Source organism: Bradysia coprophila (genome assembly GCF_014529535.1).
Source record: "Bradysia coprophila strain Holo2 chromosome X unlocalized genomic scaffold, BU_Bcop_v1 contig_39, whole genome shotgun sequence".
Taxonomy (NCBI): domain Eukaryota; kingdom Metazoa; phylum Arthropoda; class Insecta; order Diptera; family Sciaridae; genus Bradysia; species Bradysia coprophila.
This window is the reverse complement of record NW_023503329.1, coordinates 2,372,706-2,388,888: the sequence shown is the minus strand read 5'-3', so window position 1 is coordinate 2,388,888 and position 16,183 is coordinate 2,372,706. Positions and strand designations below refer to the sequence as shown.

General features: G+C 34.2%; 1 protein-coding gene and 1 long non-coding RNA gene across 8 annotated transcripts in view; one reads left to right on the top strand and one right to left on the bottom strand.

Annotated features, from left to right (window-relative positions):
- Nucleotides 1-16,183, top strand: part of LOC119069780 (stAR-related lipid transfer protein 13) — an 87,013-nt gene that overhangs the window by 51,929 nt on the left and 18,901 nt on the right. The window contains exon 1 of one of the 7 annotated variants that reach the window (XM_037173922.1): nt 1,196-1,392. The exons of the other annotated variants lie outside the window; for them this stretch is intronic. Coding sequence (XP_037029817.1) covers nt 1,263-1,392 — 130 coding nt within the window. The 5' untranslated portion in view covers nt 1,196-1,262. Of the gene's footprint in view, nt 1-1,195; nt 1,393-16,183 lie in introns of those variants that run through there. 7 annotated transcript variants of the gene reach the window in all.
- On the bottom strand, nt 2,460-2,895 carry LOC119069783. The gene is made up of 2 exons (XR_005086407.1): nt 2,805-2,895; nt 2,460-2,741 (listed from the first exon to the last, which is right to left on the bottom strand). It is a non-coding gene; the product is annotated as an uncharacterized LOC119069783 (long non-coding RNA).

Below are 16,183 nucleotides of genomic sequence, written 5' to 3'. Positions count from 1 at the left end.
GCTAGCTGGCACCTTGTTCGGTACAGCGATGACGCTCACCGCCGCACATATCTAGTCCTTTCTGTTATGATGCTGTTTAAATTGGACGCCTGCGCATCCCTTACAATATTATATCGCTTTTATACACAGATTTTGACGTGATTTATGTATATAGCAAAGTGTTGGGATACTATGTTCATGTTTTTGAAATATCTCCAATATGAGAGCGATTTTTAAACGAAGTTATATTTAGATTAGAGGAGACTTTTCACTTTATTTTGTACACTTTTATTAAACGTGTAAACGGTTTCAGTAGTGCTTAGGGTGTTTTACATATCTGATGCGAAAATTGTTTTAATCCTTTTTTTCCCATCCTGACAACCACAACAAAACGTTCCAGATAGTAAACGATAAAAATTACAGTGTCGTAATCGGAAAGTAATATTGAAACAAATCAAGAAATTCAAGAAAAAATGATTTTTCCAGTGTGAATAACGGTAAAAACGACGGGCTTGTGATCGGATTATTTAAAATGACAGTTACAAATATATCTTTGTTTCAAAATTAAAATATCGCAACAGTCGAATGAAAATAATAATTTGTTTAATGAAATGAAAACATTAGTTGTATATAGACCTGCAACGTAACATTGCTCGAATACCTTCTCGGTGTTCAATTGTTCATTTCATGTTTTTCAATTTAGTTTTACCAGTCTGGAAACACACGTTACTTACCAAACGCAATGTTAAATCTTTTTGACCGAATAAATTCACGACATTTTGTAGAGCCTTAATTCGAATTAATTTTGCTTGAGAAACTTTTCAGGTTTGGCATTTTATTTGAAATGCGTAAACCATTATATTATGTGTATATGCCAGGTTATATGGTTAGGCCTACACACAGATGGTTGTTGTTGTTGTTGTCGTCAACCGATTAATGAACGCATTAATAATGCTCGTATAATACATGCGATATAAAGTACTGTGTTTCATCTTTCCTGTTACTTGGTGTGAACTATTGTTTTCGTTGAGATGGTGTCATGTTTTCAACTAGGAGATAGTCTAAAATTCCAATAAATCAAACCTCTTCTTAGATTATATCCTTTTCGTCAATCATAATTATTTTCATTCGGGCGCATAAAGATCAAGTTTACGTTTCCACAGATCGCTGGATGTTTAAGATGTGATTTTTGAAACAGTTGTGGTGCGTTTATCTCTTTCTTTTTTCTTATTATTTTTCTTGCTCAAACTTTTAATCGGGGTTTAAGACTGTAAGACTTTACAATGGCACGTCGAATGTCTGCAACGCTAAAGGAGTACCAATTTTTTCGAAGCTTTTCGGCCAAAATTGAAAATTGGCCACTACGAAAGGCTGAAGCTATATGGCGAAAAATGCGTGAACGGAAAATTGCAGGTGAGAAATATGCATTATCCCCGTGCATCCCTTTTTTGTTCAATTATTCATTTTAGATTTGGATACGGAATTTGTGTCATATTATTATGATTCTGGAATCCAACCAAAACCATTTTTAATTAGCAATATTGTTGTTACACTTTGTTCCAGTCTATCCCAGTCCAGCATGTAGGTGTCGATGTCAAACAGACATTTTGCGAGCCAAGTTCAAACTAGGTCAATTGCTATTGAATATTAGCTTCCGTCAGATTTCATCAGATTATATCTTAGGGAATTCAGTAACCGAAAATTCAAAAAAGCTCCTGAATCCTGCTATCTGATCCTAAATCTTATTACAATGAAATAGGTTTTTGTCAAAACAACTAAAAAATGCCATAAAAACAACAGCTGCACTTCAATCTTTTAGGAGTCCCTCCAGCCTTCCCTTGCAGGCAAACTCAAATTTAAATCCAAATTTTTGGGTTAGCTTGACTCGTTTCAAAGATTGTTTCTGCTACAAAGTCAATTCAAGCAGAGATGAAGTGTATTGATACAGGTTCAGATGGAAAGAGGTGTCTGGTAGGCCTGACCTGTTTTCACGAGCTGATTTGAAGCAGATCTCCGACTAGTAATTGAATTTTATGATTTTAAGTAGGACATAATGCATGTTCTATGTTCTATAGCCACTTTTATAGCACCAACTGTTTCTATAGCCACTTTTACAGCAACAACTGTTTCTGTTTATTTTCTACAAATTGCGAATTCCTACACTGCTGTTGTGGTGTACAAATTATTATTTAAGGGATTAAGATTTTCCGTAAATTTTTCAAAGAAAAATGTAATTTCTTCCTCGCCAATGTAATAAGTCTCCAATAAACTTTTAATTTTTAGTAATAAAAGGGATGTATAAAACGACGAAATTAGATTATTTGTGTTTCTCACAACCACGTAACATATTTTTATCGCCGAAAAATTGTTGCAAAGAATCCAAAAATAGTCGCAACCAAATGTCGGCTGAATCCCCATTTCACAGAAAATTTAACCCAAACCCAACTTCCGAACCAAAGTTGGTATTCAAAACTTTGTTCAATTTACTTAATTGTTGTGTATCTCTTCCTCTCTTTCCCTGTGTGTGTCTGTAATGTTTTCGGAAACTGTGTTTGATGAGCTGTTGGCGATTTTTGTTGACTGAAATTGTTTTTCTTACCTAATTTGCATTTGATTGATGTTTAGTTTCTGGTGTAGGTATACAACATGGATATAAGATGTTTAATTGCCTTACCGTTTACGATTTGCAATTGGAAATGGTTCGATTCTGGATGCTATTTCTTTATTGAAATTGTTTCTGATTTATGGGAAGCGATAGGGGTCTGGTGTATATTTTTGGAATTAAAAATATATTTTCCATCGTAACATATACGTATATACAACACCTATTACCCACATCGTTTGTATGTATAATTCAGAATTCTCCTTTAATTATAATTTCAATAAAGGCGGCAAATGCGAAAAGTTTTCATTTAAGTTTTACAACAATGTTAAACAATATGCCAATTTTCTGCCACTCCACCATCGATAAATTAGCTGTATAGTAAATCATTCATTACCATAGGTGATCCTGCATGTTTCCTTAAAATTTACAGAATTTCCTTGCAATTCCTTTTCTAACAAAATCAGACGAGCCCACAGTAAAACCTTCCTGTTTTCCATAATCCGCAAATTATTTGATTGAAAGTTTGACCATTCATCGATCATTGAATGATTTTTGGAAAATTTCAGTTCCTCGATGTAAAGTGTGAGCGGTTGAGTGATGGGCGTTATGAAATCCTGATATGTTGGGATTTTCAGTTGATCCAGAATCTCGTCGTAGTCTTTCAAAATGCATAACAACATCGTAAGACTGATATTTCGATTGTGCACAAAACTGATAGCTATTCGATTGGTGAGGGATCGATTGATCCACTGATGGGTTCTGTTCGATTATACATCGACTTTAGTTGTACGACAGCTCTGGAACCAGATTGGAGAACAATATTTCAACAATGGATTAAATCCATTTTCATAACATTTCACCACACGCAATTTAACGGAAAAACCTTAAAATTCTAGTTGTGGTTTCCGCTAATTTTAGTTCACTCAATAGCTTTTCCTGCTGTAACAGCATACGCGACCACAATTACCTGTTGCTAATCGAGGCTGAGCAAATTGTGGTTGGTTTTTGAAGACGAGTGAGTTCAAATACAGCACGGGCTTGAATCAATTTATCTAAATTCAATAAAAAAAAAAGACCAACGGAATTGTGGAACCTATTTGGATGAATGTACTGACTTTGAGTGTACTGTAAACTTTGGAGAGACATTTCAGCCGAAGATAATAATGAATTTGTTTACGTTTTTCGATAACAAGTTAATTTTTATCTCAAATTTTCGATTTATCTCACAATGCAATTCCGATCAGATAAAAATGAAACAAGAAAATTTGATAAAAAACACCGTGCGTATAAATAAAAAAATTCAACTGGCTGTGAAAACATTTTAAAATTCAGCAAAATTGACACTCACCAGCAAAAATTAACACTCTGGACTCTAAGTTCATTTTCCGCTATCTCTCATTTTACTTGAAAAACTTTTTTCGCAATAAATTCTCAACAAAACGTCTCAACCAACTCAACCGTAAACGACGCAAAAAATTTACAAAGTCAAATTTGGTAATAATGCTGGCCTTTGAATACGTAAGATACTTGGAACCATTTTTATATTAATAAAGTCTCTGTGCACCTATTTTGAATGCTCTATAAGTATAGCGAAGAGTGTCTACCCTCCCATACACAAATGCAACAAAACGTATTTTACTGGTGATTCACTTTATTCAATTAATATTTTCTTGAAGCGAATGTCGTCTACTCAAACTCCGGCGTACAGCTGGATGCACTTTCAAATTCGATTGACCATTCATCACACCAATATTATTGTATCCAAACTCTTTCTTTTCGACAATCTGCTCCAATTTCACAAATAGTTCCAAAATGTCTTTTCCATCGTTTTGCCTCAATTCGCCGTCGTTCAATTTCTTCATTGAGCTCAGAAACACTTCAAAGGGATCCACATATTCCGTTTGGTCGGCCACACATTCCGTTTTGTTGGTTTGATTACTGTACTCGACGTTGTTTTGATTTTCTTTCATCCGGGCGAGATATTTGGAAGAAACTGGTGTGCCAGGCACGGTAATGTCGATTTGTTTAAGACGTGGTGCTGTTTGTGCTGGTAGTGAGCGGCGAAAGGATGGAGTCCGTTGAAGGCGATTCGATTCGGAATTTTCGTTGAAGAACTTTAACTTTGCTAGACGATTTCTTTCTGCTGACGATATGTATTTCGTTGACATCGTTTCGAAGAAAAAAAGCTCACTTTTTCACTGTTCTAATTTCCGATTTGTATTATTTTTAGCTAATGACCGTGTATGGTTGCGATAAAAACAAAATTTACTTTAAATTTCGTCTATCAGCTGTCTTACGATTAAATTCGCAACGATTCGATAAGACTTTCGTTATCTGCAATCTATTATGCAAGTCGATAACAATGTTTTTCAATTCTCGGTTTTAATGTATAATCATTCGTCATTTGACACGGAAATTACTTTTTTTTTCTTTTCTTTTTAATATTAGAACCACCCTTTCAAAGCGAAATTTTGACAATGAAAAGTAAGTTGTTGGAAAAGTCGTGAAAACTTTAGGATTTATTGGGACTTTTGTCGGTCAATAGTTCGATTCAGGAGTCTCGAACCAGTCTATGTTGAATGTTATAATTTTCAAAGAGGTTACGACGCTGGCAATGGGGCAAACCAAGGCAGCTCTCTAGCAATATCACCACCAATTGTTTACAAAATTAAGAGGCCAAAAATCGTACAGTGTCCGCTTGTAAATTTCATTACACTGTATTCATACACTTCTAAAATAATGAAATTTCCAAGCGGACACTGTACGATTTTTGTCCTCCTAATTTTGTAAACAATTGCAGTGATATTGCTAGATAATTCTTTGGTCAAACTCTCGACATTTATAGAATGCAGAAACTGGGTTTTCCAGGTGTGTGTGCCTTTATTTTTGTTGACTTGGCACACAGGCAAGACGTATTTTGACGAAATCGTTTTTATTTATAAAGTAATATAACATGGAAAATACATTCTCAAAAAGAGTACTTGTACACAAATCACAAAATTTGTGCATCTTGAGTGAATTATAAGCTATATGAAAAAACAAAGTTTTAGAGAAAAATAAAATAAATAATTTCGATGACTTAGCGTTAGATTATTTGTTCGTTTGTGATTATTGGTCTCATAATTATTGTCCTTCGTAACAGTCGAATCGAAACTCAACTCCAAACCTAAAACTAGAAATTTCATTTACATTTCCTTATCTATTAGATTTTAGTAAATTAAAAAAGGATATTTTGACAAGCGACAACACCATATCCGTACATACAACTTTTCAGTGATAAGTTAAAATGAAAGTTGTAACTTATTTCCTTTCAGTTATTGCATAAATGAAAAAAAAGCATGATGCCATTCTATCCACCAACGGTGGTGAAGCGTTGACAATTTATTGTTTGCATAACTGTATATATACGTCCTTGTTACGAATAATGATAAATTGAATTAAACATTTTGCTATTTTCGAAACTCATCTAAACATCACAATCATACGAAGAAACATAAACTTCCACCACAAAATTGAAAATCATTGTCAATTTATACCGACGTCATTGACACGTTTTTACGTATACAAGAAATTCCACAGCCAGGGGTGTGCTTTGATTGGATGGTTTTTCCTTTTCGAAGCTAGTTACTAGACGATACCTACTTATAGGTTAAAGGATGCTAGCAATGAAATTGTGATTATGATTGTATGTAGGCTTCGCTGATTGTATGTAGGCTTCGCTATTTTCCTGACAGACTACGGAAAAACACAGACTATCTTCCTTATCACCATAATAACCAATGTCTTTCAGGGACTTGTAATAGATCCGTAAAACTTCTACATAATTTACTGGCTTTCTGGATCAAATTTCCCGCATTGAATCAGTTAATAGTCCCGGAAGGTAATATGTATGTTGAATGGACTGAACAGGTATGGTATTTTTTGTTAGACCGGATTTCCAATTTCGGTATGACGTGGGCTTATGCGAAAAAGCCAGGGGCTATTTGTAGTAACACCATTTCCAAATTTTTCTTTATTCTCCAGCATTTTCATACATTTTTCCCGATTCTCCGGAAATATGGGAAAATATGAGAAAATCATGAAAATATAGGAAAATGTTTTTTTATGCACGCGTTGTGCCTTGCCCTATTTTCACCCCATGGGAAAATTGCGTGTGCTCGACGACTGGTCGAATGAAATTTCTAGTGAGAAAAGTTTAGCACTTTCTCTCTCGTGTGGAGAAAATGTAACTTTTCTCATTTGAATTGTCACTTTGTTTATTTTTTCGAAAATGGTGTAGCGAGTCGATGTTTTCGTTTCGTGGATAGAAAAGGCAAAACACAACATACACGCATGAAAAAACGTTGTGTTCATCCCGCTTCGCTCTGACCGCAAATATCGCTTTTGGTCGGAATTTCCTATTTCCCCACTCGGTAAACAAATACAAGGTCCTATACACAGTTTGTCCTCAATGAGCTATTTCGTTCACATTCTCGATGAAATGTTCGTGTCTCAATCCAAGAAATGATAGACCTACTAACGACTATGTTTTCCGAAACAGAACACCTAAAAGTTCCGTTATTGTAAAATTCCATTCGAGCAGATTAAAGTAAATACATCGCATCCCTGTCGTATCCTATACATTTTCGATGTGAATGTGAAAAATAATTTCCCCAACGTTGTGTATCACAAAAATAGTTTTTATAATTAAATTTAGATTAATCCTGCAACTTTTTTTTCATTTTTTTTTTATTAAAACGAGAACCTATTTCGCTACATTGAAAAAGCAACATTGATCGATTTCAACTATATATTTTAAACGTGTGTCTTGGTTATTATACTTCATATGAGACATATAGGCTACAATATTATTTCGATGAAACATCGGCTAGAATTATAATCTCTGTATACATGGGATTTTTGTTTTTATTTTTTTCTTTCAATATTTTGTGTTCGATGTATACAACACAGTTTCAATATGGGAGAGAATCAAAACCACACAGTGTATGCTAATATACCACCACGATAAATAATTTATTTATAAATAGACAGCTTTTCGGAATTCATCATCTGGAAAATCAGATGTTTTTCACAACACCACAACTCGCTCTCTCTCGCTCTCTGGTTTTGAATTCGAAATTGCCACTTTATAAATATCATATTGATTAACCTTTTGTGTGTACGCTTGTCGATTTGTAATTACAAAAAAATTTTAATTTTATTTAATGAAAAATTAAAATTAAAAAACTGGTCAATAGAGGTTTTGTTAGTGTTCCGTCTGTCTACCGGGTATAATGTATTGATACCCCAAGAAATTTGTGATAAAGAAAATGTTCGTTGCATTCTTGAATTCAAATCAATTGAAAATTTTGTGAAAAATTTGTACAGAGATTCACAAAAAGTGTTCGGTTCGTTTCCATCATTTTTTACACAAAGAACTACAGAGTAAGTAAAGTATACTGAATGAATGCATGGGGAAGTATGTAGGTTGGAACACCATCAAATTATCATTTTCTGTTAAATTTTATTGGTTTTCGTAATTAGGAATTATCCTTTTAATGTGTGTAAAAGGTTTGCAACCCGAGACGATTGCTGCAATTACACTAATGTAAAAAAAGCCTACTCTAGAGACCTGTGTCAAATTTTACACGCAAATTGGTTCTCCTGTTGATTGCTAATATCTAAAAGCGATTCTCATACGGTTTCATTAGTCTCGGAGCATAAAATTTCGGTTTATCATATTGGATGTGTCTAATTAAAATACTATGAGATACAACTTTCGTTCTTTTTTCAATCACCTATTTGTGTTTCCCATCCAGCACTGACAAAAGTGATTATCCCGCCCGATTTGAATGACTTGTGGGAAGGTGACAACGACAACAATTTATTCACTAACAAATTTCGAGTAAATTGTTTTCCCGAATTCCGACCAATCATTTAATTCCAGCTTCATGAAACCATGAGCATTCCACTCCATTTATTATCGTGCGAAATTCGAGTGAATTACGCAAATTCTCGGCAAAAATGCACGCTGGTTAAACATAATATAAACAAAAACGGAATGTAAATTTTCATATTTTCATAAAATTGTCATAGGTTCTATGCGATCTATTCTCTCGTCAAATATGTGGAATTGTTTCAATCGAACTTCTCTTTGTACGTTTTTTTTCTCAATTAAAAAAATGAAAAAAGATTGCAATTAAAATGCTGCATTTCCATTTTGTTAATAGTTTAGAGTACATAACTCACTGATTGGCGTTAATTTCTTTGTTCTACTGTATTCTCATTCAAAAGTTACCACACATAACATCCGCTATTCGCCGTGTACTGGCGATAATTTGCATTGCATTTTTTGAAAGCTCGAGATGATGTCCTGCATTAATTCACATGGTAATGCGAGGAATATTTCAGAGTTGCTACTAATTAAATGGTAGTTGGGATTCTCAATTTATGTTGTGAACGCAAGCATTCATTTGTCATCAAACTTTTGTGCTCATATAATGATCACCAACGAAAACGAAATTATAAAATGGAAATGTTAAAGTTAGAGCATTCTTTGTGGTTATTTATTGTCGAGATTTTTCCAGAATGTTCGTACAATATGTCGACCGTGGGTCAAGTAAATGTTTTCCTGTGAAAATATTTGCATGAAAATACACAGAATTTTCCTTTTTTTTTTTTGATTTTTATAACAGTTTTCTTGGAATAAAAACTTGTTTTTTTATTTAATTTCTTCGCTTGTTGTTGTTAGCAAGGGAAAACTGTCTGAAAACATACGCTGAGAGAATTTGCATAAAGAACGCGATACTAAAACACCAGAGGGACTCATTTTTTTAAAATTTGTTCCGTGTTTTAGCGTCCTGTATGTACGGTTCTTGAATATAAACCAAAACTTCTCGGTCGACGAAAGAGTTCTACCATTTGATAAAGGATTTTGCAAACTTTAAGTTGCTCTTTACGTCTAATCTCTATTTTCCATGGAAGTGAAGTTATGTTTTGCAAAATTTCTTTGAAAGTGGCAAAAATTTCAACTGTACGTCGTTCTGGCATAAAACGCCAATCAGCTTCCGGTACTCAAAGACTACCATAGCTTGCTTATTTATATTTTCACTTTAAAATATATACATGAGATACTGTTAAATGATCGCCAGAGACTCTACTTTTATGACAAAATATAGTATTGTGGGCTCTGTTATTTTGCCATTGAGGGGTGATTTAACTATGAGTTGCAGTATGTTTCCCTAAAATACTACTGCAGTGTTCCAATGTTTCTGTTCCACAATGAGCAACTGCATTGACTCATGTATACGTCGTCTTCAAACGGTAAACGTTGTGCATTTCGCTTATGATTCACTAAACTTTTCCAAATATGGCCAAACGAAATGATTTTGAAATACATTTAAATTGGATCGCACTTTTATCTGCATGTAACGGATATCATAATCAGACACATATAAAGTACGATGGAACGAAGTCCAGATAAAATAATAAATTCTGTCGTTCCGTGTCAGTTCCTTTTATTGCATTAGCACAAAAAAAATCAAAGCATGTCAGTGCGCGTCTGCATCTCTTAACTAATTGATTTCTTTTTGTATAAGAAATGCTGAGCACTTTACCCAACTATATAAGAAAAACATGGTTGGGATTCTCAGAATTCTGGCGATGCAAACAATTGCGACGTAAAATATATTTTTTTATCTCAACAGTTTGCTCATGAGTGTGGCCAATCTTAAAGCACAAATCAGATTTTAAATTTTGTTATTTATGACTTTCAAAATATTATGTTCTCGCTAATCCTCTTAATTATGTCATCCTAATTACTAAATGATTGATGTAGCGAAATAAGTGAAAAAAGAAGGCCTGAAAAATGCTTCTTCTGGTTACATTATATACCTGCTTCAATATTTACAAAATACACCTCCTCCAGACAGTCTTTACGTTTGTATGGTTTTTTTTCCTTTTGATTAATGATGGGAATATTCCGAGTAACCGAGTTTCTGCAGACTATAAATTTCCCATTTCGAATTGAATGTTGAATGTGTAACTGTAACATTAATCTGCGTGCAATGTTTATTCCGTTGTCAGATAAAGATATTTAAAAATTTCAATTCAAACGTCTTTATTATAATTATAAGCCCTACTTGACTTGACCTTGATTAAGTGTACTAAAGAGGTAAATAGGAGTAGTCCAGGAATTCTTTCGACCAATGGTGTCTTGTTCCACTAAATTGTTCAATCCCATACCGACGAGCCCTCAGTCGTTGTTGTGAGTCGTCTAAGACTCTATAAGCCCACTATGGGTTCTTAATCATGATCGAGTGTTCGAGTATAACGTTCACGTTTAGCCTTTTATCAATCACTGTGAATAATGTTGGAGAAGTTGTCAGACAACAACAAAAACGGCTTAAAGTTCTTCTACTATAATCTGGCCATAAAAACCTCTTTTGGCCTGAATTTTGCGAAATGTTTGGAATTATTTCTCATGGATACTATTTACATGGAGGGGTAAATGATTCTTGGGGTTTAAATGGGATTACTTTGAAGTGATTGCCCCCTACGCTTGCGAGTTTGCTCAGTCTTTTCCATCGAGTAAGCTTCAGTTTTAATAACCTTCGGCTAAGTTAACAACTATTATTAAAAATCAGAGTCGACTTTAGAGAGTTCTTAAAAGGTTCATGGAACTACTGAAACTTCCTCCCGTTGTAGGAACTTCAAACACACAACCTCAACAAAACATATAATACCAATGCTGAGAATAGATTCAGTGTCATATGGTGACTAATTGTAATATTTAAAGAAGTTAGTTCCTGCAATTGCGAAATTGTTAATTCGACGAGTGGGTTTCGCCTTCCGCTGCAATTAATACAAGGGTTACGTTGAAAATATGAGTACTATATTATGAAGGCATTTCCTTATACTGCTCTTCCTAACACAGAATATTTTTGTGCATACACCTACACCTACTGAATTATAAATTTGAAACATTGGTTTTTACTTCTGTTTTCACAAGAAATTAAGAACATCGACAGTAGTTGCTACTCGTACATCCCAAATGAGTCTTTGTTCTAGTGGTTAAATAAAAGCGTAATACTTTTATTGATATTACTCCTCAGTTTTTAATTAAAATAAGATATCATTGTGGTATGACGGGTATGCCAGCAAAAGAGAAGTGTTATTTGAATATGTTAGAGGGGGTTTGTTCCCCGATAAAATCCTTATTTTTTTCGAGAAATCATTTTCTACGTAGAAATTTCTTCAGTCATACGTCTTTGTGCTTCTCTCTATCGTGTATGCATTGGGTTTTTTTTTAAATATTTCAAATAACTCTCGTCATCAATTAAAATGATTCTTTTTTAAATAGCCAAGAGCTTCATGTTTCTATTTCGAAACGTCTTAAATTATATTCTTTGTAGTAGGTAGGTAGCATAGATAAATGCGTCCAATTTGTGTAGCGTATAATTAATCTAAATTGAAAATTTTTGATTCGATTTTGTCCGACTTGTGTAATTCGACATTTAATGGAAGTTTTCTTATGTTCGATTTCTAAGAAACAAAAAAAAAGTTTTTTTTTCATAAACTTTTGAATTTTATCAAGCAAATAACGATGTTCATTGTTATCCGGTGACTGTTTTTCGCCATTTAGAATTATTGTTGTTTTTTTTGTATTGTACACTTTTTCGTTTTGCGAATTGCGATGCACGAGCACACATCGTTATTTTAACTTATTTCTATGAAAACTTCATTTATTATCGTAATAATAGAGAAATTACGCTTGAGAAACTCTTAAATTATCGGTGTAGTTCATATATCATGTGGTTACAGGTGAAAAATTAAAATTTGAATAAAGATATTTGTAGGAGACCGTTGTGTCCTGGTCACTGAAACTGATGAATGCATTTTAAAATTTTCCAAAGATTTCAATCGTACTTAAACTATATGTTCGTCTTTTGAAATCGGGTGCATTTTGCTTAGCTTGGTTGGGTGGATCGGTCCCGGAATGCTCGTTTTCCAAAATTGCAGTAAATACTAAGTTATGTATAAATAAACTATTTTGACGGTTGAAGGCGTGGTACATAATCCAAATAGTCAAAATAAACATTTTGGTCAGAGGTGCAAACACTATTTTATTTGCAGAGAACATATAATCGAGGGATAATAATGCGATATTGCCGTTCTAGACAGATTCAAATTTGTACATAAAATATGCGCCGAAAATCGTATTTTCATGTTTCAAGCAACACTTTCGACACTCAGTATGTAAAATTAAGAGTCTTAAGAGAATTTTCTTGTTTTTATTGACCTCGACTTCGCCTCGGATCAACACAAAACTCGCAGAAAAACTCTACTTTTTATTCCTATTTATGTATATTGTTGGAGTGTTTGACCAAACTAAACTCAAGGGAAATGCATGTTCTTCACGAGAGAGACCTTGATAACTGAGGTGATTTAAAGCAATTCAGTCTTTCAAATCTACCACACGCATATAGTCTTTGCACGTATGTATCATGTAATATGCACATTGAAAGCGCAATTTCTCCAATAGCTTAATTTAAACCAATTTTTGTTTTGTTTCTGCATTGCATATGGTTGACATACGCTGTTAATTGGATTCTTTTGTTAGCCATTAACTTAGCACTTCACCCAGTCGTTGGGTCCGAACTTTAGATATATTGGGAATGGTATCAACGAGAGTTATTCCGAAATTTATATAGGTCAACAATTAAGGTGGAACGTTCAATGCTTAAAAATGCTGTTAAATTACTCTCTACTAGGGAATCCATTTCCGTCGTTTTTATTTATCAGAACTTGAATCTATTTTAACAGACCGTTGTTACGAATCGAATGTAATTACAATTTAAAATTACACAAAGCCTAAGACCAACTAATCCCTTAATGTGAATAAATAAATTGAAATGTCTTTTAAAATGAATCGTTTTCTTGTATCAAAAAGCTTTTCAAACAACTTTATAACGGGGTTCGATTGTTTGAAGAACTTTACCGAAGCTCTACCGGTAAAAAATTGCTATACCGAAAAACTCTAAATCATATTTACCGATTTTCACTGGTAAAAGATTCACCGGTTGGACTCTCACCAAAGACGTCGTTCCGTCAATTTTAACAACCTTCCGACCAATCCGATCTGTTTAAATGTCCCGCTAATGCTATTGTTTTCGCTTAAATATAGGCTACAGTCATAAATTACCTAAAGTTCTTGTGTGACCGGACCGTCCATACAATGTTTTCGTTCGTCTATACTCTATACATTGACTCAAAATTTATACTTCAAAAAACATGTTGAGTAGAGTAGAAATTGACGTTGATAATTCCCCAAGTCTCTGTGAGAAAAACAAATTTTAAGTTCAATTTTCGGAAAATCAGTTTGGTCATGGTCACTCATTAACATAAAGCTTTAAATTATGCTAAAGTAAATCGGCAACATTTCCCATCGGAGTCGATGAATAATTTACTTTCTGCTTCAATTGTTTGTCAATTTCAAAGCTTCACGTACAAGGGTTCCACATTGCATAGAAGATTAAATTCAAATGGAGCCGAGTAATTACACTTTGATGTTAAAGCTGAACAAATTCGATAAAAATCTAATTATCGCATGATTATTATACCAATCCACCCTAAAATCTGTTATGAAGTGTCGGGCCTTTGTTTCTTTGTATCAATATATTGTCTATTGTTATACACACATAATTTCGAAAACGTTTTGCTTCAACATATCGGATTTTCGTTCTAAATTATATTAAGCTGTTATGTGTGACGTATTTTGAATTTCGTTCTGGATATTTTAAATGAACTTTTACCGTTTACTCAAAAAATAGCTTCGTGTGTTAATTCTTAATATTGATTTCCGCTTACGAAAAAGTATCTTTTTTCAATTTAAACAATCTAAATAAAAAGAAGTTGTGGTTTAGTTGAACGGAGCGATTGTTTTGAAATTTTTTGAACAAGAAATGAACATTTTATTCCTCATCTTCCATTTCCTTTACATTGATGCAACAATACTGCATAATGTTGCTTATAAAAGTAATATCGAAAACTCGACTGCGTCGGTATCCATTCATTATCATTGTTCCGACAAATGACATGTAATTTGAATCGGCCATTTGACCTGCGTCTACAGCAGCTTTCAATTGTCAGATAACGTGTCCCTCTACGGGATATAAATACCCGAACGCATCATTCGACGACGCATGTCGAATTGTATCCAAAAGGTCACGGTAATATCCTTTGTTGGCAACGGTCAATCCGATACGTCTTCTGTTATTATTTGTTCACCATCAAGGTTCAAGTGGCCATTTTTCATATGTGCTGCATAAGAGCCACTGTTCACGTTGAACTCTTCGTTGCACCCGTCGCAACGCTCAAATCGACAAGAACTTTTCAAATGTTGACACAATATGTGCTGCTTCATTGAGCGTTGCGTCTTTAAACGGTGCCGAAAAATCAAGCGCGAACCATCCGCAGCCACGTATTTTTTCCAATCGTCTCTTTCATCATCTTTATCGTCGTCAAAACATTTGTTTCTCCGTCGAGATTCCAATCTTTGAACACCGGCAGAGATGAAGCGATGAATGGTCAAACTGTACTGTTTCCTCAATTACATCGATTTCGTTGACCAATGGACGCAATCCAACGCAATCCCATCGTTAAATAATGGATTTTCGGCCGGCGATTGCACCGTGACCTCAATGGTAACCAATTCATTATCCGATTCGATTCCATCGACCATTCCATCGTCGAGCTGTTCATCTACTGTTGTAACATAGTTGGTAAACCCGTCGTACATTGTCATGTATCGGAAGTGGTTTGATGGGGGCTCCTCTTGATTGCTCGATTGTAATGTTGAACCGTCCCGGTATTAACGTCAAATTTCCAAACGATGGAATTCTGAAAATAATAGCATTATGGAACACTGCTACATTAACTTATTGTGAAATGTGAGACCTCTGCGAGACAGTCAGACACCTGTTGGTGCGGATTTTGGCATTTTCAGGTGATGGTGGCGGCAGAAAGTTTTATCGAAAGCTTAAACATTTTCCTTCCATTCAAACGTCTTTTCAGTTCCAATGGCTCCAATGGCCAAGAACAACAATAAAAAACAATTTTTTTAAAACGCCTATTTAAAAAAATACCAACCGTGGTTTACCGTTAGAAACAGTAGGGTTAAAGCTTTGAATGGCACGAGTCAATATTATTGCTCAATATTATTTTCAATGACAGCGAACGTCAATGGAATTCGTTCAATAATACCTCTGCTCCTAGCAGAAACAAGCCCTGCATATTATATCAGTCAACGTTCCGACTCAAGCAAAACACACATAAGTTCATACGCTAGATACGGCTGTTCATGATTATAAATCATAAAATAAGATTTCCATTAATTTATTATAATACGCCGCACCACACCACATCAAAATGTGGGTTGTGTTTAATAAGTTTTAGAAATTATTCAAGAGTAAATTTCTTTTGTACGAAAATTTTGTGTGTTGGCTCTATATGTGTTTTTGATGCAATACGCTCAACATACGGAAATTTTGTATTTAAAGTTCTCAGAAAACGACCATTTCACAATTATCATACGTCGATATGAACAAGGCGAAATAATAA